General features: G+C 43.7%; 1 protein-coding gene across 5 annotated transcripts in view; it reads left to right on the top strand.

Moving 5' to 3' along the window:
• The window catches only part of MYOM1 (myomesin 1), a 155,930-nt gene that overhangs the window by 20,753 nt on the left and 111,564 nt on the right, over positions 1 to 23,613 (top strand). For all 5 annotated transcript variants that reach the window (XM_044294764.1, XM_044294762.1, XM_044294763.1 and 2 more), the window contains exons 2-4: positions 721 to 871; positions 8,352 to 8,486; positions 15,275 to 15,488. In XM_044294764.1, coding sequence (XP_044150699.1) covers positions 747 to 871; positions 8,352 to 8,486; positions 15,275 to 15,488 — 474 coding nt within the window. In that variant the 5' untranslated portion in view covers positions 721 to 746. The remainder of the gene's footprint in view (positions 1 to 720; positions 872 to 8,351; positions 8,487 to 15,274; positions 15,489 to 23,613) is intronic.

The raw sequence follows: 23,613 nt of genomic DNA, 5'->3' as shown, positions 1-23,613 counted from the left end.
AACTTACAACCAGATATCAATTACCAGTTTTGGAATCTACTTTTGGCTAACAGTAAGATAGACTGCTATGAGTCTCTCCCAGTTTTCCACTTTAAAAAAATGGTTGTGTCCAGTGTGTTCCATTAGTTTTTTTCACAGACACACCTGCTTGTCCATACCGGTGTCTGTGCATGGTCCTGAGTAATATTCATGCATTAGTTAGAGTGCTGCTAAATACTGGGTTCCCAAGGGTCATGATATCAGATGTATCTGATGAATGTGATTTGTCATTGGAAGGGGCTTCTGAACTGTATATGGTTTTTATTTCCTTGATATGCATATTATTCATATTTGTGCAGCTGAGATGGCTATTTAGATACAGTCTTTAGTGCAGCCAATTGAAACTTTGATACAAGTGAAGAAATGCCTAGTTATGATTCTGATTTATGACAGGAGCTGTAAATCCATGGACTGCCTAAGTGGGGTTACGAAAAAGTCCGTTTGGGGTCTTGATGAAAATGACCCTTGAATGCTTTAGTAAAAGATTGTCGTCTGATAGAAAATTCAGCCCTGGCATGGGTTACACCCTTATTATGCTGGATGTTAGTATAAAGTGTAACTAATTACTAATTGTTTCTAACGATTGGTATAAATCAATGAAAATAACTAACTTGGTGTTTAAGTATCAAAATAATCAAAATCTTCAAGGCACTGAATAAATTGAGTTATTTTTGAACCTAGTATAAAGGGTGAACACAGGTGGCAGGATGTCTTTGCCCTTCTACCAAAAGCGCCATCAGCATTATGACCGTGGTTATCGCAGCACAGAAGTGCAGTCTACCTTAAGCCAGTACCAGCGTGAAGAGAAGCGCCACTCCGCCGCACACCTTGGGTAACTGTTCCTTTCTTATAACTGCAGCTCTTCTGATTGGGTTTGCACAGTACTAATATTTTCCACAACCCTTAATAATGAATATTCCATCATTTTTTTATTTATTCTAATCCTGCACTGGAAGATTCATTATTCTTTGTATTTCATCTCTAATATTATCTTTTTCTTAAAGGGGTTTTCCAAGTGTTTTGTACTGATGACTTGAGAAAGGCTGGGATACAGCCGAAACGTTGCTGCTTAATTTTATGGCACACTTTCTGTAAAGTCCGTCCGAATAAAGGATTCACCGGAGATGCTGCTGCCCCCTCTCTTCATTTGCTATATGGTTGACTGCTGAGGATCTGCGGTCGTGGTTTGGCTGTTGCATTGCCGGGGTGGTCGTTTGCGTCTGCTGGTGCTGCTCTACAAATACTTTTGTTTGCTATCCTCTGGATAGGTCATCAGTATCTGATCGATGGGGGACCGACACGCGGGGCCCATGCCGATCAACTGTTTGAGAAGGCAGCAACACATGGAGTAGCGCCGCATCCTTCTCTAACTTTTCCTAGGCCAGTGACGTCACGTTCATAGGTCACATGGCTTAGGCGCAGCTCAGACCCATGAAGTGAATGGGGCTGAGCTGTGATACCAAGCACAGCTGCTATACAATATATGGCGATGTGCTTAGTAAGCAGAGAGAAGGGCGCGGCACTACTGTGAGTGCCACTGCCTTCTCAAACAGCTGATTGGCGGGGTGAAGGTCATCGGTAAGAAAAACACTTGGAAGACCCCTTTAACTTTCATCTTCTACCCTTATTCTTTACTACCTGTTCCTTTTCTGTTTCTTGCCACCCTAGTTTAAAGACTATAGGCATTTGGGGCATTTTTATTATTGTATTATACTTATCATGGGCTAAAAACAATTTTTCCAATCTTTTTTTTAGCAGTTTGCCTTTTACAGCCTTTACTTTTAACTGCCTCCACAGACTGTTCTTTCGGCTTCTCGTCAGAGAGCTGTTGTGTGGGCTCCATCTGTAACCCTTATCCTTAGTTCCCTGACAGCTCATACGCACTCATGTAAGCTAAATTATGATAAACATTTTGCATAAATGAGTTTTTATGAGCTGACAGGGAATGACAGATAAGGGCTACAGATTTTTTTGTGTAACACAAACTGCATGAATTTTTTTTTATAAAGATGAATTGGAAAAATTATTTTTTTAGCTCAATAGTGCAATAATAAAAAAGACATCAAAAGTTTCCATAGCATTTAAGCTTTGCTACATGAGCACATTTTGTATGGTGTAAATCTAAAAAACTTTAGCAATAAAGGGCATCTGTCAGCAGATTTGTACCTATAAACTGGCTGACCTGTTACATGTGCGCCTGGCAGCTGAAGACATCTGTGCTGGTCCCATGGTCATATGTGACCGCATTGCTGAGAAGAAATGAAATTGTATTATTTGCAAATGAGCGTCTAGGAGCAACAGGGGTGTTACTGTTGCACTTAGAGGCTCCGTATCCTCTGCAATGTCGTCAGCTGCCAGGCACACATGTACTGTAACAGGTCAGCCAGTTTCATAGGTACAGATCTGCTGACAGATGCCCTTTAAGTTCAATGGAATCAATATATTCTACAATGGTGCAATCATGCATTAAATACAATCACATTTAGGACTCGTTCAAACGACCGTATGTCTTTTCAGTGTTTTGCGGGCCGTTTTTCCTGGATCCATTTTTCAGTTTATTTTTTTCAGTAATGTTTCCGCTTCCGTTCCGTTTTTCCGTATGGCATATACAATATAAAGTAATTACATAGAAAAAATTTGGCTGGACATTAAATCTTCAATAGATGGTTCCGCAAAAACGGAACGGATACGGAAGACATACGGAGTACATTCCGTATGTGTTCCTTTTTTTTTGCAGACCCATTGAATGGAGCCATGGAACGTGATTTGTGGGTAATAACAGAACAGAAATACGGAAACGGAATGCATACATAGAAACATAGAATGTGTCGGCAGATAAGAACCATTTGGCCCATCTAGTCTGCCCAATATACTGAATACTATGGATAGCCCCTGGCCCTATCTTATATGAAGGATGGCCTTATGCCTATCCCATGCATGCTTAAACTCCTCCACTGTATTTGCAGCTACCACTTCTGTAGGAAGGCTATTCCATGCATCCACTACTCTCTCAGTAAAGTAATACTTCCTGATATTACTTTTAAACCTTTGCCCCTCTAATTTAAAACTATGTCCTCTTGTGGTAGTTTTTCTTCTTTTAAATATTCTCTCCTCTTTTACCTTGTTGATAGAAACATCCGGAGTACATTTTTTTTTAGGAACCATTGAAATGAATGGCTCCATATACGGAATACAAAAAACGTTTGTGTGAACGAGCCCTTAGAGTGGTCTTAGTTCACCTTTAGGCATTGAGCTCATTGAATGATCACTAAATCTGAACACTTATGAACTGAGTGAGGCCCTTACAGGCTGTGTCCACACATTGTGACTTCTGAGCACTACTTATCCATCATCCTGGGATACATATGTCACCAGTGATTAGTCTTAATTTGTTGTCAAGCCTTGTTTGTAAATGTCAGGCCTTGTTGGATGAGATGTCCTGATATATCATGATCATGTAGCATAGACAATGCTTTAGAATTATGGTGCATTGCCAAGTGCCATAATCTCAATAAGTGTATACCGCAAATACATGCCATGACTGTCCCTATCCATGATTAATAATACTGTGCAATAGTCATGTAAAAAATGTGCTTGTTCTTTCTGCTTCCTATATGTTATTATTGCTGCAACATGTTTTGTCAGTGTTTGATTTTCTTTAGTTCATGTGTGAATTACATAGGTTTTATTCTGAGGAACATAGTTATATGCCTGGACTAAATGGAAATTCAGATCCTCACCATCCTCTTCTAGACCGCTCCTTAAAAAGGTTGTCTAGCCTAGGAGCTGACAACTAAAATGCTCCTAACCTGTGTCCCATTAAAAAATTAAATAAAACATTCAACTGTCTGTGGTCCCACTATGTCCATGCCGCTGGCCAGTCCCCAGCTGCCTCAGATCCCCACAGGAGCAGAAGTGGCTTGGTCCTGTGAGTCACTGGCCTCTGCAGGCAGATGTGCCGCAACAGCACGTCACCAGCGCTGAAGACAATGACTGGCCGTAGTGGTCACATGGGACCAAGCTATTTGTGGTCCTGCAGGGACTGGAAGCAGGTGGGACTGCAGACGGGGTGGGACAGTTGGCTGGACAACTGCTTTAAGGTTGTCTGGTTTAATAGAGGGAGTTGTTGTTCTCCTCAGGACACCTCTTTAGTAGCCACAGCACTAGCTAATAAAAAAGTTGTTGTTTTTTTGCTTGTGAAAAATGGCATGAAATTCATGCATTTTTTACAAGCGTTTTTTTTTTAGCTACACGAAGTTTTTATTTGTCTTTTCAGACTTTATTTTCCTAGAGAGAAGTCTATAGGAAAATGCCTGCAAATTGCCACACCCAGAGCATGCAGCGTTTAAAAAAAATGCCAAGGGGCAAAAAACTTCTAGGAAACTATTATAAATTGCCACATAAAATATCCTCCATGTTTGTATGGTGTTTTATATTGTACCATTGGCCAACATCTAACATCTGGAGACATGTTTCATCGAAAAAACACCCCCAGAAAAATGCCCCAAAAAATTGCAGCTGTTTTTGCAAAGAATGTATTGTGAGACAAGCCCGAATGGGCGCTGTCTGGGTATTGCTCCATTTCTCCTGTGGCATCTCGATCACATCGGGTGTCCCGTTTTCTGCTATTTAAACCTGACAACCCTTTTGATCCTTTGCGGCCCACCACACCTAAGCAGTGTTCTGAAGAGCAGCCCAGAACTCTGCCTAGAAAATGCAGGCTATTGGCCGCTCATGACAGAGCTGCTGAGAACGGCTAGCTGCTGTATGGTAGGCTATCTGTGAAACCTGCAAAGGTGAAGTAAGTACACTTTTAGACATATGTTTCTGGGCACAAGCTGTATTTGCTGAAGTGACACTTAATTATCTGACTACAATGGTCTCTCTTATTTGCTTGCAGTATTTCTGTATTTCTCTCTACTACATTGCTCCTTGACTATCACATTTTATAAACATTTTATTTATTTTTTATTTGTTTTGTTTATTATGTAACAATGTATCTTTATTACAGGTAGGTTATTATAAATTAAAGGGAACCTGTCACCGGGATTTTGGGTATAGAGCTGAGGACATGGGTTGCTAGATGGCCGCTAGCACATCCGCAATACCCAGTCCCCATAGCTCTGTGTGCTTTTATTGTGTAAAAAAAACGATTTGATACATATGCAGTCCTTGAGGTGCTCTTTTCCGCTATGTTTTCTTTCATTTTTTTTAACCATTTCTTAGAAAGGTGATAATATGAAATGCCAGCCAGTACAGCTCCTGTAAAGGTCCTTACGTATTTATTTTCAGGCTCCTGGCAGATGCACCATAAGTCTAGGTGCAAACTCTATAAGAGCTACAATAGCTTTCATTTTATATTGCCACTTTTTGTAAAAGAAAGAACAGAAGTGATCTGTGAGAAAATCTAATGAATCCAGCATTGAATGTCTTTATCAGAAAAGGAATGTGAACCTCAGTAACTTTGGATAGGCCTCTCACCTATTTCTGCTTATGGAAATCACTAATGGTGGATTCTCTATTAGAGTCTTACTGTGCCAATACATTTTGTAGCCTGGCTTTGGGATCCGAATTTGGATTACTGCTACTTTCTTGGTTCACTGGTACTTGCCATTTTGGCTGGAGCTATATTTACCATTTAAAACAACGGCATGTCCAGGTAGTGGAAATCCGCATGCAGATCTCACGTGCTGGGCGCAGAGTGCATGGGCACCCTTAATCATAGTAACAGAAGAATGATGGCAGAGAAGGACCATATGGTCCATCTGGTCTGCCCATATATTATTTTTATTTTTATCTAAGGCCAGGTTCACATCACCTTTAAATTTTCTGTTCTTCTGATCTGTCCAAAGAACAGAAAACAAAACAAAAAAAAAACGGATCCTTTATTTTGAGCAACCATTATGCTCATTTTGCATCCATTTTATCCATTTCCTTCTCAGATCTGGTATTTTAGACAGAAAAATAAGTACTTTTCTGTCTAAAATAATAGATCTCAGATGGAAATGGTTAAAATGGATGCAAAATTAGCATAAAGGCTCGTTCACACAAACGTATTTTGCGTTCCATATATGGTCCGTTTTCTGCATTCCGCATACGGTCCGTATACGGAGCCATTAATTTCAATGGGTCCGCAAAAGATGGGGACAGCACTCTGTGTGCTGTCCGCATCCGCTGCTCTGTCCCGTGGCCCTGCAAAAATTATGAGTCCTGTCCTATTCTTGTCCGTTTTGCGGACCTCTATAATGGGCCTCCTGTTCCGTTCCGCAAATTGCGGAAGGCACACGGGCGGCATCTGTTTTTTGTGGATCCGCAATTTGTGGGCCGCAAAAAACGGCACAGTCGTGTGAACAAGCCCTAACTGTGCATAATGGATGCTTAAAATAAAGGATCCGTTTTTTTGTTGTTGCTGTTTTCTGTTCTTCTCACAAAGCGGTGATGTGAACATAGCCTCAGGATAGGTATATGTCTATCTCAGGTGAGATTAAGTTCACTTACTGTAGATTTTCCAACCGCATCTACTGGAGGTTTGTTCCCAGCATCTACTACTCTTTTACAGTTACATTTTAGCAATTGCCAACAGCCTGCCTCACTAAGCTGAGGATTTATACTTCTTGCCGATCAGGTCCTCCAGTGTGTCAGTGTTCAGGTCCCCGCAGTGTTTTTATCTGGCAAAGCATGGCATGGTCACTGGTGTTGAGCAAAGCAAGCTTCGGATGCTTCATCTGAAGTCGCTTTGTTCAAAACTTCGGAATAATACTGTACGGAGATTCGTCTCCGTACAGTATTAGAATGTATGAACTCCAATGAGCCAAAGTTAGTGATTCACAAAGTCGTGCGTGACTTTGTGAATAACTGACTTCGGCTCTTGAAAGCCCATACATTCAAATAGTGTACGGAGACGAATCTCCGTACAGCATTATTCCAAAGTTTTGATCGAAGCAACTTCGGGTGAAGCATCCGAAGCTCACGTTGCTCAACACTAATGGTCACATTCTTCTCTGCAGCCAATGACTGGCTTCAGCAGTGACACACTGTGGCGAATTACCACAGAAGCCAGTCAGTGGCTGCAGCAGAACATGTGGCCATGCTGGGCCAGATGTTAACACTGCAGGGCCCGTAACATGAACACACTGCAGGCAGTGCGGAGAATTGGATCGGCAGGGAGACGGTAAGTATGAATCCTCAGCTTAGTGGGGAAGGCTGCAGGCAATATCTAAACTGTCATTAGATACTCCTTTACGGTACATATTCCATCCATCCATTCACAGAGCCTTGTTTCAGACTATGTGCTTGCTCAGGTAGGTGGTTGTAGAAAACTTGAAATAGAAATGTAGGTTAATTGCAGCAGAAAAAGGACCACGCAGCTCGTTCAATCTGCCCATTTCATTTCCTTTAGCCATGCTCTTCTTGGGGAGAAGTGTCTGGTCCCTCTACACTTTGCCTGATACCGGACCTATGAACATTGACATTATCAATGCGTCTATATTACAACAAAATTGTCTATGATCGTGTACACTCTTATCAGAGCTGTTCTTGGCAAGAGTCATAAAACATGTGTTAAAATATCTCCAGAATTTTTTTTTCAAAAACCTTTCCTGATTGATTAGTATTTACAATAAATTTTCAGGGGTCAAAATTGGATTGATCTTGTTAATGAATTGACGACAAAGACAAATTCTGACTTGTCATCCAGTTAAATAAAACACTCCTCAATACTTCCTAAGGTTATGTTTAGACGGTTAAATAAAAACACTCCAACATGTATTTCCTGCAGAAATCCTAGGCTAGCCCTTGGATCTGAAGTGGATTTGTAGTCTGTCATGCCTTGGAAAATTCCTAAAATTAGCCCCAGGAAAGGACAAAAAGGGAAATGTTGCTTTGTTTTTTCAGTGACGCGGTTTATAAACAGTGGAAGTCAGATTTTGCGTGGATTTTGGCGTGGAATACATGCTGAAATCTGTACTGAAAAGATGCTGTCTGAACATACTCTAAAAAAACAATGCTATATACATATGGCACCCAAAGGAGCATGGTACTGGACTTCATGCGCCCTACAGCCTCCTGCACACCTCTGCTAGGTACACAAGTCAAATCACAAAATCACAAAAAAATCTACATAGTATTCAATGTAGGCCCCTTGTCAGTACTGTAGCATTAGGAGTAGTAAATGTAGGCCTTGTGTGCACTATAAATTTACTGCAAAATAGACTAAAAGTATTTAGACTGATCCTGCAATGTAAGTGTAGCCCATATACTTGTATAATTTGAAATAATATTATAGTAATGCACTGTTATTGTATCTACTACAGAATATCATCTCATAAAGCAATAGAGGATACATCATATAAGATGAGTCCTAGGGCAAAACGATCAAAGATTTTAGCCACTGTTGCAGATAAAGAAAATGAAGATCTCGGCTACGTGGTTCCTATCTTCAGAGGACGGTACGTGTGTATTATGTTTATTCTTGTATCCAGCCATTTAATCTCTGTGACTTTTACATCGCACCTGTTGTACAAAGTTTCCTATGACATTCACCATAAATGCATTCCTTGCCAGAATGTGAGTGGTACAGAATCCTGCAATCACTTCATGTTGCCTGTATGCAGCCGAGAAAACCCTTGGAAGCCTTCTTATGTTGCATAGACTGGGCTTCATGTGTAATAACTCTGCAGACAAGAAGGTTCAGTGTTTCGCATAGCAACGAAACGGATTCAGGCTGGGAATTGAAGAAGTTCTCTTATCAGTTGTTATGGCAACATTAAAACTTTTTGTCTGTGCTCCTTTTTAACCTATAAAATATATAAAATATCTAATGTATAAAGCTGAGTGTATGTATGTGTGTATGTCCGCTAAAGGAATCCGCAACGTCGCATTTACAATCACGAAATTTGGCACACAGGTGTCTGGTAAGGTTTTAGAACAGGTCTCAGTTCTCTAGCACGTACCATTCGTGAGATTGTCCCAAAACATGTATTAGCCAATAGAAGCCAGGTCACATGACCCTTATCAGCCAATAGAAGCTGTCAGGCCCGTAGTCTCCACATACACACAGTTTTACACCAGGTTTCCATAACAACCCAGCCATTTTTCTTCACTGCTGTAGGTCAGCTTTAAAGGGGCAGGGTGCTGTGGATGACACTGTTAAGGGAGTGGAGTGCTGTGGAGATCACAGTTCAGGGGGCAGGTAGGGTGGCCATTCACACCACCCTCATAAGACGGACTTAAAAACCCTGCTAAGCCACACCCTCGGCCAGAGTAGGCCAAGCCCCCTCTCACTCCGCAGCCGACGGGGATTGAAAAAATGAAGGTAAAAATCAACTTCTGTCAGCTGCAGGGGTGGGAGGGAGAGTGACTTTCTCCCTGCAGCTCACGCTCAGACAGCACAGTGCTGCTGTCTGAGAGTGAGCTGTTCAAAAGGACATCCCTGTGTCCGTCCAGGCCCTGAGCTAGACAGAGGACAAGGAGTCTAAAAGCAGACTGTCTGGCCAAAAACTGGACCTCTGGCCACCCCAGGGGCAGGCTGCTGTGGAGGTCACAGTTAAGGGGACGATCCACTATGAAAGTCAGTGTTAAGGGTCAGATTGCTGTAGAAGCCACTGTTAAGGGGCAGATTGCTGTAGAGGCCACTGTTAAGGGGACGGGGTGTTGTGGAAATCACTGTTAAGGAGATGGGGTACTGTGGAGGTCACTAATAAAGGGGCGGCCGCTGTGGAGGTCACTGTTAAAGGGGCGAGCTGCTGTGGAGGTCACTGTTAAGGGCGCAGGGTCTTGTGGAAATCACTGTTAACGAGACGGGGGACTCTGGAGGTCACAGTTAAGGGACAGTTCAGGCTTGACAAAGTTCAGGCTTGACAAAGACTGTTTGGCAGTCGAAACGTTGCTGTATTGTGTCTTGAGGTTACAATAAAAGAATATTGGATGTTGCGGAATGCTGCCGGAGCCATTTCTTCTTTTCTGGTCCGCTAGGGAGGTCAGTGTTAAGGAGCAGGGTGCTGTAGAGGTCACTGTTAAGGGGCTGGGTGTTGTGGCGGTCACATTTTAAGGGAACGAAGCTGTGTGGAGGTCACTGTTAAGGGGTGGGTTATTGTGGAAATCACTGTTAAGGGGGTTGTCCAGGATTGGGTAGATTGGTGTGTGTGGACAACAGTGCCCTAAATTTTGCACTCATGCCTCTCCTACCTTTACCAGAAAATTCTTATGCCACTTTTGCCATTGAGAAAATCTCCGCCGGAAGTGCAGTTTATCTTACAGTCAGTGACGTACCAGGTCCCTTTCTGCCGAGCAAAGCCTCTTCTTCCACCCAGCAGTGAGCCCGGTGATGTCACTGGCACTGTTGGGCGGGCTTTAGCACTGCCCTAGGCTGTAAAATGGCTATGGCAGAGCTAAAGCCGGCCCATCATAGCTGGTGATGTCACTGAACACACTGCTGGGCGGAAGCCTCCACCCGGCAGTGTGTTATGATAAACAAAAGAGGTCTTGTCCTGCGCGATCCTGCTCAGGGCAAGGGAGAGCATTGGAGCATGAACTGCTCCGATGCTAACCTCACGGGGGCTGCCTGGATGAAATTATGTGTATGTCCGGGTTCAGCTTTGAACCCGGACAACCCCTTTAAGGAGATGGGGTACTGTTGAGGTCACTAATAAAGGGGTGGCTGCTGTGGAGGTCACTGTCAAGGGGGTGAGATGCTGTGGAGGTCACTGTTAAAGGGGCGGGAGCTGTGGAGGTCTCTGTTAAGGGGTCAGGGAATGGTGGAGGTCACAGTTAAGGAGACAGTCCGCTATGGAGGTCAATGTTAAGGGGTGGGGTGCTGTAGAGGTCAGTGTTAAGGGGGCGGGGTGTTGTGGATGTCACATGTTGTGCCTTTTGCGCTGTGGCATTAGAAGAATTCTGATATCTCTGACTTTTTAGTCTAACCAGACTGTCTATTACTCTGTAATTCCTCTAGCGCCTTTCTATAAAAACAGTAGGTTTAAAGAGCACACCAAATGCTTGAAATAACTTCTTTATTAACTTCAACTTTTCTTCATATAACACTGCCGCCTTCGCAGCAGATAGTCCATGTACAAAACACGTGTTGAATAAAATATCATAAAATGGCGGCATGTGTAAGATGGTGGTTTAACTGTTCAATCTTGTCATTCAACATAAAATGGTGGATATATTTCTCTCTTGAGTATCTGTACTCTCACTTTAAGTTATTTAGGCACTTTATGATCTCTCTGAGAGGTATATCTGAGGTTAACCAATAGTTAACTTGCTCTACTTGGTTTGCAGTTTGCTCTATACAATTGCTTATGATCTGGTATGAGCAGTTCGCATTTGTATGCAATTTGTTTGGATTGTATGGTTGTAAATTGTACGGTATTTGCAATTGGATTGTGAACTTTGAAAACACATATAACTGGTTCAGTATACAGTTCTAATCGCTATATTAACAGTAGGAACATTATATAACGGTTTTAAATACCTATTTTGGTCTCTCTGCTTCCATAAAACACAGCTCTTAATGGAGTAAATGTCTGTTCAGCTTCTCTCCTCTGGTGTAATGATTCTAGCAGCTCCTGCTAGGGGAATTTCCCACACAGGCTGTGTGTGAGGCTGGCTGTGATTGGTCAAAATTCTTGCTGTGTGTGAGGTTGGCTGTGTTTGGTCTAGACTCCTGCCCAGCAACAACAGTTTAACTCTATGCTTTCTGTTGTTTCTGCTGTGTCATTGAGCTTACCTCACATCCATATAATGAATCTTAAAGGCATTTTATCTTTTCTGCTTCTGTGAACACAATATATAACAGTTATATGGCATCCAAACATGAAGTCACTGTAAATAACTCTGCTTTTGTCTTTAACACAGAAACATAGGGACTGATTTAAGGTTATTGGCAGGTCTAGCTGCATATACATTGTAGGAAGGCACAAGGGTCCGTCATTGACGGAAGGTAAGTGTCACAGAGGTTCCTGGCCTCGGTGAGATAAGAACCGGGATATTTGTGTGTCAGCAGCAGCTAGTGCTCGGTGACACTGTTTTACTTAGTGTGGCTGTAAAGCCAATCCGGGCCGGTTCTTATTGGGAGCAGCCAAAGAGCAGGGTGGGTGGCTGTTCCCCACGTCCAGGCCAGGTTTAGGGCTGGGGTTTAAAAACCCAGCCAGCAGCCCAGCTGGGTGTGGAATGAACCTCCAGGTGATAGTGGAGCTCTGTGTTTTGGTAACTGAGGAGTTCTGCCATACTGTAAGGCTGAGATCTGCATGAGAGCTGCCAGCTGGAAGCCAGGCGTCCTAAAGCCTGCTGTGGACTGCCAGGTGACGTGTTTTTTAGTTCTGTGGACTTTTTCTGTGTGAATTAACACGAGGATTCCTGCGGTGTGAATTAACACCAAGGCCCTGCCAAGTATTGTGTTTCTTTTCTGCCTTTTTGTGTGAATAAACACTGATTTTTGCTTTTCGACCGTGGTTTTGCCTCTGTATTGTGTCCGCTTACCCTGCCTACCAGAGCAAATCCCTACAACATATAAGCTGTATTTGCAACCTAGGACAGGTCTTAGCTGGCCAGCTACTCATTTTAACGGAACGTAGCTCTGTGGAGGTCACTGTTAATGGGGCGAGTTATTGTGGAAATCACTGTTAACGAGATGGGGTACTGTGGAGGTAACTAATAAAGGGGCAGCCGCTATGGAGGTCACTGTTAAAGGGGCAGGGTATTGTAAATGTCACTGTTATAGTGGATACTGTCAATATCTTTTAACGACACACACAAACATGAAATGAAATAGATGAAATATACCCGTGCAAAGCCGGGTCCTTCTGCTAGTATATACAGTTGCAAGAAAAAGTATGTGAACCCTTTGGAATGATATGGATTTCTACACAAATTAGTCATAAAATGTGATCTGATCTTCATCTAAGTCACAACAATAGACAATCACAGTCTGCTTAAACTAATAACACACAACAAATTAAATGTTACCATGTTTTTATTGAACACACCATGTAAACATTCACAGTGCAGGTGGAAAAAGTATGTGAACCCCTAGACTAATGACATCTCCAAGATCTAATTGGAGTGAGGTGTCAGCCAACTGGAGTCTAATCAATGAGATGAGATTGGAGGTGTTGGTGTCACGGGACGTCAAAGGCGCACTCGGTCTCCCATCAGCCGCAGACCTGCTGCTTAGCTTCGGGAGCGAGGATCTGTGTTTGGCCTCGTTCCCAGGGCGGCTTTGCTAGCTGGGAGGCTCCCTGCTCCTAGGTCTGCCTTGAGCGCCGAGCTGATCACTCGGTGCTCGACTTGTCTGTCTGTCGGTCATGTGACGCTAGCCACGTCACATGACCCTCAGACCCCACTATAAATACAGGCAGCCTGCTGGCCACAGGTTGCCTGTTAATTCTAGGTTCCTGGCTATTTGTTGGACTACTAAATACTCACCTGATCCTGTTCCCTGACGATCCTTTGCCTGCTCCTCCTGTACTGCGCATCCGTCCTAGTATTGTGACCTCGGCTCCCACCTGACTACTGTTTGCGGACTCCTCTGGTACTTCTCTACTCTCCTGGTATTTGACCCCGGCTTCTCCTGACCATTCTTTGCTTAACCCTTTGTACTGCGTAACTCTCTTGGTTCTGACCCGGTCCGTTCACGTTCCGTATTTTGTCTTGTCTGTCTTCCCTGCACATATCCTAAGTAAGGGACTTTCGTCCAGTTGTCCCCTGTCATCAGGACTCAGGAGGCAAGTAGGCAGGGCCAGGGGTGAGGGTGGAGCGCAGTGGTCACTATCCTTCCTCCTGTGTGTGTGTGCATGTGACCGTTACAGTTGGTTACAGCTTCCCTGCCCTATAAAAAACACACACCAGTTCTGGGTTTGCTTTTCACAAGAAGCATTGCCTGATGTGAATTATGCCTTTCACAAAAGAGGTCTAAGAAGACCTACGATTAAGAATTGTTGACTTGCATAAAGCTGGAAAGGGTTATAAAAGTATATCCAAAAGCCTTGCTGTTCATCAGTCCACAGTAAGACAAATTGTCTATAAATGGAGAAAGTTCAGCACTGCTGCTACTCTTCCTAGGAGTGGCCGTCCTGTAAAGATGACTGCAAGAGCACAGCACAGACTGCTTAATGAGGTGAAGAAGAATCCTAGAGTGTCAGCTAAAGACTTACAAAAGTCTCTGGCATATGCTAACATCCCTGTTAGCGAATCTACGATATGTAAAACACTAAACAAGAATGGATTTCATAGGAGGATACCACAGAGGAAGCCACTGCTGTCCAGAAAAAACATTTCTGCGCATTTACAGTTTGCACAAGAGCACCTGGATGTTCCACAGCAGTACTGGCAAAATATTCTGTGGACAGATGAAACCAAAGTTGAGTTCTTTGGAAGAAACACACAACACTATGTGTGGAGAAAAAGAGGCACAGCACACCAACATCAAAACCTCATCCCAACTGTGAAGTATGGTGGTGGGGGCACCATGGTTTGGGGCTGCTTTGCTGCGTCAGGGCCTGGACGGATTGCTGTCATCGAAGGAAAAATGAATTCCCAAGTTTATCAAGACATTTTGCAGGAGAACTTAAGGCCATCTGTCCACCAGCTGAAGCTCAACTTTAGATGGGTGTTGCAACAGAACAACAACCCAAAGCATAGAAGTAAATGAACAACAGAATCGCTTAAACAGAAGAAAATACGCCTTCTGGAGTGGCCCAGTCAGAGTCCTGACCTCAACCCGATTAAGATGCTGTGGCATGACTTCAAGAAAGCGATTCACACCAGACATCCCAAGAATATTGCTGAACTGAAACAGTTCTGTAAAGAGGAATGGTCAAGAATTACTCCTGACCGTTGTGCATGTCTGATCTGCAACTACAGGAAACGTTTGGTTAAAGTTATTGCTGCCAAAGGAGGTTCAACCAGTTATTAAATCCAAGGGTTCACATACTTTTTCCACCTACACTGTGAATGTTTACATGGTGTGTTCAATAAAAACATGGTAAAATGTAATTCTTTGTGTGTTATTAGTTTAAGCAGACTGTGATTGTCTATTGTTGTGACTTAGATGAAGATCAGATCACATGTTATGACCAATTTGTGGAGAAATCCATATCGTTCCAAAGGGTTCACATACTTTTTCTTGCAACTGTATATAGTAGGCAATGTCACATAATGCAATTCCCTTATATTTTGTCCCACGTACCTCCAGATCATTTCAACCTAATACATTCTCAGTTTCTTTAAATCGCAGTCATGAATATGTCAGTGGGATCACTGATACAGAGGAAGAAAGAATCAGGATGTCAGCAGGATATATTGCTCGACGGAATCTACTTTCAAGTGGAGAAGGCATTAGTGTGTCCAGAAGCGCCTCTTCATCAGCAGCACATTCTGAGGCATATCAGAAGAAATCCAGGAGTGTCGCTATACGTGAAATGGCAGAACGTCTAGCTCTTAATAAAAAGGTTAGGTTGGATTCTCACATAAATTTCTTGTGGTATTTTTGCAGTATTGTGCTTTTTGAGAGATTTTTTTGCACATCTGTATTTTGTGTGTTTTTTTTTTTAAATTTCCAACTCCAGATGTTAGCTGAAAGTCTACGGGAAATAAGAATCGCAGGACACACATGCCTAATTTTGCTGGGAATCATTTTTGTGTCTATGCCATTGTTTTTAAATGAAGCATGTTGAAGCAATGGTGTGTTTTTAGGCTTTCTTCCTTCCTCTTCTCTATAGGAAAAAAAGATAAGCCTAAAAATGCATTAAAAACACAATAAAAACACATGCTATGTGCAAAAAAATAAAATAAAGCATTTTTGGAGTAAAAATGCCCTTGCAAATGTGTAAAGGATCCCTAACAATGTTATAAAATCTGAAACAAATCTAGAAAAAATTGAAATTCATAAATACTGACCCTTGCAGCTACATAGATTCTCACAGCAACTCTCCATGTCTGTGCTGCAAAGAAACATAATATTGACAGCAGAAAAATACCACATGGTCCATCTAACCTGCTCCTATATTATTATAGGATAGACATCCCAGACATGTTTAAATTCATTAACTATAGATTTCCCAAAAACATCTGATGGGAGATTGTTGCAAGTCTGAACTACTGATATTTGTTGGTTCTGATCTTTCCCCATCAACTAATTTAAGATTGCTATTTCTTTATTCAATACACTTTCCTCCTGAATCTTATTTCTACCTTTAACATATTTAACTCCTTAAGGACACAGCCATATTCACCTTAAGGACCAGGCCATTTTTTGCAAATCTGACCAGTGTCACTTTAAGTGGTGATAATTTTAAAACGCTTTGACTTATCCAGGCCATTCAGAGATGGTTTTTTCGACACGAATTGTACTTCATGAAACTGGTAAAATGAAGTTAAAAAAATTCATTTTTATTTATAAAAAAATACCAAATTTAGCAAAAATTTTGAAAAAAGTTTCAATTTCTCTACTTCTATAATACATAGTAATACCTCCAAAAATTGTTATTACTTTACATTCCCCATATGTCTACTTTATGTTTGGATCATTTTGGGAATGACATTTTAGTTTTTGGGGACGTTACAAGGCTTAGAAGTTTAGAAGCAAATCTTGAAATTTTTCGGAAATTTTCCCAAACCCAATTTTTGGGACCAGTTCAGGTCTAAAGTCACTTTGTGAGGCTTACATAATACAAACCACCCCAAAAAGGACCCCATTGTAGAAACTACACCCCTCAAGGTATTCAAAACTGATTTTACAAACTTTGTTAACCCTTTAGGTGTTGCACAAGAGTTATTGGCAAATGGAGATGAAATTTCAGAATTTAGATTTTTGGCAAATTTTCCATTTTAATCCATTTTTTCCAGTAACAAAGCAAGGGTTAACAGCCAAACAAAATGCTATATTTATTGCCCCGATTCTGTAGTTTGCAGAAACACCCCATATGTGGCTGTAAACTACTGTACGGGCACACAGTAGGGCGTAGAGGGAAAGGTGTGCCAAAATGATTTTGAAAGGCAGATTTTGCTGGACTGGTTTATTTACACCATGTGCCATTTGAAGCCCCCCTGATGCACCTCTAGAGTAGAACCTCCATAAAAGTGACCCCATCTAAGAAACTACACCCCTCAAGGTATTTAAAACTGATTTTACAAACTTTGTTAACCCTTTAGGTGTTGCACAAGAGTTATTGGCAAATGCTATTACAATTTTTGTGATGTAAGGTGACAAAAAATACAGTTTTGCACCGTTTTTATTTAATTTTTTTGAACTTGTTCATCTGAGGGGTTAGGTCATGGGGTATTTTTATAGAGCAGATTCTTACGGACGCGGTGATACCTAATATGTCTACTTTTTTAAAATTTATTTATGTTTTACACTATATTATCTTTTTATAAACAAAAATAAAAAAATTTTAGTATCTCCATAGTCTAAGAGTCATTTATTTTTTATTTTTTTAGCCAATTATCTTAGGTAGGGGCTTATTTTTTGCGGGGTGAGAGGACGGTTTTATTGGCACTATTTTGGGGGCATATGACTTTTTGATCGCTTGCTAATACAATTTTTGTGATATAAGGTGACAAAAAAAAACTATTTTTTGCACCGTTTTTATTTTATTTTGTTGACCGTGTTCATCTGAGGGGTTAGGTCATGGGGTATTTTTATAGAGTATATTCTTACGGATGCAGCGATACCTAATATGTCTACTTATTTTATTTATTTTAGTTTTACAAAATAATATTTTTGAAAATAAATTTTGTTTTAGTGTCTCAAGTCTGAGAACCATAGTTTTTTATCTGATTGTCAGTGGCTAAATTGGGATATAAATCTAGTACTCCATGGAAGTATGGTACTACCTGAAGCAACCAATAATGCAGAGGCCCGGATGATCGGGGAACGTGTCACACTGAGTAGTGGTGTCCTTCCGTATCTCCCTCCTGTGACACACTCTGCACTTTTTTGGGGTCAGTCCCTTGATTCCAGTATGGGGGACCACACCTGGAAAGTGTTGGCCAGGGACGATCCGGGCGCCTCCAGTTCCCGAGGTACTCCGGCCTGCTCTTTCCCGGTCAGAAAAGATCAGGGCCTTGAGGACTGCCTCATAGAACTGAAGGAATGTCCCTGTGTTGCCAGCGCTCCAGGACAGCACAAAAGAGTTGTACAAGGCAACCTGTACCAAGTAGACCGCAACTTTTTTGTACCATGCCCTGGTTTTGCGCATGGTGTTATATGGCTTGAGGACTTGATCAGAGAGATCAACTCCTCCCATATACCGATTGTAGTCGACGATACAATCAGGCTTGAGGACCGTTGCCGCGGTACCTCGCACAGGGACAGGGGTGATGCCGTTACCATGAATTATGGACAGTACAAGGACATCCCTCTTGTCCTTATATCTGACGAGCAACAAGTTTCCACTGGTAAGGGCACGGGTCGCACCCCTGGGGATAGGTACCTGAAGGGGGTAGGTAGGGAGGCAGCGTTGATTTTTCTGCATGGTCTCACAAGCTGACGTGGATCTGGCGGCGAGGGACTGGAATAAGGGGATACTAGTATAAAAGTTATCTACGTACAGGTGGTAACCCTTATCTAGCAGTGGGTGCATAAGGTCCCACACAAGTTTCCCGCTAACACCCAGAGTGGGGGGACATTCTGGGGGTTGAATACAGGAATCTCGCCCCTCGTACACACGAAACTTGTAAGTGTACCCTGAGGTACTCTCACAAAGTTTGTACAGCTTCACTCCATACCTCGCCCGCTGAGAGGGAACATACTGGTGGAAAAGGAGTCTCCCCTTGAAAGCAATGAGAGACTCATCAACCGCGACCTCCCTTCCAGGTACATAGGCCTGTACAAATTTGGCCCCAAAGTGATCGATGACCGGCCTGATTTTGTACAAGCGGTTATAGGCAGGATCACCTTGGGGGGACATGCTGCATTATCTGAATAATGCAGGCATTTTCGGGTGGCCTCAAACCGGGAGCGTGTCATGGCGGTACTGTAAAGTGGGGTCTGGTAGAAGACGTCCCCACTCCAGTAATGCCTGACACTAGGTTTCTTGACCATAGGGGAGTGAGTGTGTGTATGCGTGTGTGTGTGTGCGTGCGTGATAAACTTTATTTGGTGTGTGTGTGTATGTGGGGGCACGGGTGTTTGCGAACTTACCCTAAACCTAACAGACAAAAAAAAAAAAGACTAATTAAAAAAAGGGCAAACATTTAAAAAAAATTTTTTTAAAAAAATCTAAATCGCTGATCAACCGTCTGAAGTTGATCAGCGGTGGGGTGTGCGATGCTCTAACAGTGGCCGGACTCTAAGAGTGCCGGCCACAGTCAGCGTACGCACATAAAAAAAAATGCTTGCGCCCCAAAAAAAAGTTGTGGGAGGGGGGGGCAAGCTGCAGCACCCATAGGGGGTCTAGGGTCATACAGCTGTGCTGTGAACCCCAGACACCCGATTTAGGGTGATGCAATCAGAAACTGATTTTTTTTTTCTACCACTAACTTTCCCTGAATATCCCTGCCTAACCTAACCTTTCCCTAAATACCTGGGTGCACAGATGGGGGTGCTGGGGCAAAGATGGGGTGCTGGATCCTGAGCTCTGAACAGATGGGGGTGCTGGCTGGAGATCCGATGCAGCGCTCATCTCTCCTCGGCTCCTGGCAGAGGCGTACATAGGAATCACTGGGCCCCATAGCAAAAATCTGAATTGGGCCCCTTAACCCCGCCCACTACCCACCATGGCCCCTCCCACTTCCTGACTTTGCTCCTCCCATGCCACACCCCCATTAAATAAATTTATACATGACCTACAGAAACTGTTAGGGGTTTCCTGGGGGTGACCTGTCACATGGGATATCTGCTGCAGCCTGCAGGTCTCCTTATTTGGGGTGCCATGTTAGGCTACTTTCACACTTGCGTTCGGGTCTCCGCTTGTGAGTTCTGTTTGAAGGCTCTCACAAGCGGCACCGAACGGATCCGTCCAGCCCTAATGCATTCTGAGTGGATGCGGATCCGCTCAGAATGCATCAGTATGGCTCCGTCTGTCCTCCGCTCAGCAGGCGGACACTTGAACGCTGCTTGCAGCCTGGCCGTGCGGAGGCAAACGGATCCGTCCAGACTTACAATGTAAGTCAATGGGGACGGATCCGTTTGAAGTTGACACAGTGTGGCTCAATTTTCAAACGGATCCGTCCCCCATTGACTTTCAATGTAAAGTCAAAACGGATCCGTTTGCACTATCATGAACAAAAAAAAAAATGTTGTTTTTTTTTTTTTGTTCATGTTAATGCAAACGGATCCGTTCTGAACGGATCTAAGCGTTTGCATTATAGGTGCGGATCCGTCTGTGCAGACACCAGACGGATCCGCTCTGAACGCAAGTGTGAAAGTAGCCTTAAAGGGAATCTGTCACTAGCAATTTACCCCCAATTTTTTTTTCATGAATCCATGTTTAACAGAGTACCTGTTTTCCATCTGTCTTGTTCTTTTGATTGTGAGTCTTGTCATGTCTTCAAAAAATCGATTCTTATGATATGTAAATGAAGCTGTAAGGAGCCCAGAGGGGCGTTATTCTTTCTCCACGGTGCCCAGGAACGCCCCTCTGAAGTGCCGTGCCCGGCTAAGTTTGAAAACTAATAACGCCTCCAAGTTCATCTAAATCGCCTCCCAGAGGCACGGCTAAGTGCTCAACACCCCCCTCCTCAGTGCCGCGCTCTGCGGCAAACACCCCGATCCTCCTCTCGCCGGCATCCCAAATCCCGCGCAGGCGCAGTGCCGTCAGTCATCTTATCATAGCGCAGGCAATCGCCGGCACTGCGCCTGCGCGGGATTTGGGATGCCAGCGAGAGGAGGATCGGATTTGGGAGGCGATTTAGATGAACTTGGAGGCGTTATTAGTTTTCAAATTTAGCCGGGCACGGCACTTCAGAGGGGCGTTCCTGGGCACAGTGGAGAAAGAATAACGCCCCTCTGGGCTCCTTACAGCGTCATTTACATATCATAAGAATCGATTTTTTGAAGAAATGACAAGACTCACAATCCAAAGAACAAGACAGATGGAAAAAAGGTACTCATGGATCCATGTTTAATAAAGTACCTTTTTTCCATCTGTGTTCTTCTTTTCCATGTCAGTCTTGTCCTTTCTTCTAAAAATCGATTCTTGCTGTAAGCCGGACTGGAGCCCAGAGGGGCGTTTTTCTTTCTCCACGGTGCCCCTCTGATTAGTGCCGTGCCCGCCTAAATATGAAAACTCTAACGCCTCCATCATTTAGCTGAATCGCCTCCCAGAGGCGCGGCTAAGTCCTAGACACCCGCCCCCCTCCTCAGCGCTGCGCTCTGAAACACCCGATCCTCCTCTCGTCGGCGTCCCAAATCCCGCGCAGGCGCAGTGCCGGCGATTGCCTGCGCCTGCGCTCTGATAATACGGCTGAGGGCAACAGCTTCAACATCGTCACTGGGCTCGGCGCATGCCCAGTGACGATGTTGAAGCTGTTGCCCTCAGCCGTATTATCAGAGCGCAGGCGCAGGCAATCGCCGGCACTGCGCCTGCGCGGGATTTGGGACGCCGACGAGAGGAGGATCGGGTGTTTCAGAGCGCAGCGCTGAGGAGGGGGGCGGGTGTCTAGGACTTAGCCGCGCCTCTGGGAGGCGATTCAGCTAAACATGGGGGGGGGGGCCCTGGGGAGAAAAGCAGCCGCATAGCCGGCTGCTGGTCATCAGTGGGCGGGGCCTTATCTGCGCTACGGGCCCCCCAGTGCCGCGGGCCCCATAGCAGCGGCGTGGTCTGCCTCTATGGGCGGTACGCCACTGGCTCCTGGACACAAAAGGAGGAGGAGAGGAGCACTGGGATAATTTGAATGGCCCGCCCGCCCCTGCAGCGAATGAGAGACGATCATGAGAGGTGATGTCACCATCACCTGTCAGGATCGCAGGATGGTGATTGGTGTTGTATTATCACACCACCGATCACCATCCTGTTCCTGGTTATCGGGTCCCACTGGGGACCCGAATAACTCGGAAACGCAGCAAACCGCAGGTCTGAATTGACCTGCGGTTTGCTGCGATCGCCTACACGGGGACCCAGGGCATTGTACCCAGGTGCCTGCTCAATGGCAGTGATCGGAAATACATAGGACGTACCGGTACGCCCTGTGTCCTTAAGTACCGGGACATCAGGGCGTACCTGTACGCCCTATGTCCGGAACAGGTTAAAGGTTTTGATCATGGTTTTGATATCAGGACCCCTAGATCCTTCTCTTCTGAGGTCTTGGATAACACAGAAATGCCAATATGATAGGTAGATAGAGGGTTCCTTCTCCCCAAGTGCATTATTTTACATTTGGACTCATTGAACTACAGTTTTTTTTATTGTTTGGACCATTTATCTAGTGAAGCTAAATCTTTTTCCATGTTACTAATGCCTCCAGGAAAATCCATCCTTCTACACCCTTTTATGTCATCTGCAAACATACAAACCTTGCCTACCAAACCTTCTCCTATGTCACATACAAAAATATTGTAAAAAAATAGGACCCATGACACCCTTGAGGTACACCACTTGTAACCTGTCTCTCCTCAGACTGCACACCATTAGGCCTCATGCACATGACCGTTGTGTGTTTTGCGGTCCGCAAAACACGGATGGCGTCCATGTGCGTCCTGCAATTAGCAGAATGGCACGGACAGCCATTAATATAACTGCCTATTCTTGTCCGCAAAGTGGACAAGAATAGGACAGGTTATATATTTTTTTGCAGACCACGGAACGGAGCAACGGATGCAGAAAGCACACGGAGTGCTGTCCGCATCTTTTGCGGCCCCATTGAAGTGAATGGGTCCGCATCCAAGCCGAAAATACTGCGGCTCGGATGCAGACCAAAACAATGGTCGTGTGCATGAGGACTTAACAACACTCTGGTCTGTAGGTCCCAGCTTCTTCTCTGCCACTTTTCTTGTGGATAGGTAGAACGTTGGCCATTCTCCAGTCTTCAGGATTATCCCCTGTCAGGAGGGACTGGTTCAACAAATCAGTAAGAGGAGCAGCAACCACAGACCAGAGTTCTCTAAGGACTCTGGGGTGTATGCCACCTGACTTTAAATGTGCCAATTCACCCGTAAGATCAGCCTCCAAAAACACTGGGGCTGAGCCTTGACAGCTAGAGGTAATGTCATGACCATAAAAGTTAAGATTTTAAAAGCAACCTTCTGAAAATACTGAACAAAAGTAACTACTCAAAACTATTCAAATGGTCAGTGACAGCCTTGTCCCCATCAATATGGTGACATTGGCCACTTTTAATTTTTGTAATCCGACAATTATTTTTGTTCCTATTACTAATATACCTGAAGAAAGCTTTATATCCCTCCTTAAGATAAAGCGTTACTTCCGGTTTCTTTATACCGCTTAAAAGCAGCCTTCTTTTCTTTTTCTATGTTACTTACTTCTTTAGTAAACCATAGAGGCCTCTACTCCTTTCACTCTTGCTAATATGTCTGGCATAGAGTTTAGTTGTCTTTAGGATGGCCATTTTTAATAGAGTCCACTGGACGTGCACACCTGTTGCTGTTGTTTTCCACTCTTTTTAAACACTCCC

Source organism: Bufo gargarizans, chromosome 5 (genome assembly GCF_014858855.1).
Source record: "Bufo gargarizans isolate SCDJY-AF-19 chromosome 5, ASM1485885v1, whole genome shotgun sequence".
NCBI classification, from domain to species: Eukaryota; Metazoa; Chordata; class Amphibia; order Anura; family Bufonidae; genus Bufo; species Bufo gargarizans.
The sequence above is the reverse complement of the archived record's forward strand: the minus strand, read 5'-3'. Positions and strand labels throughout refer to the sequence as shown.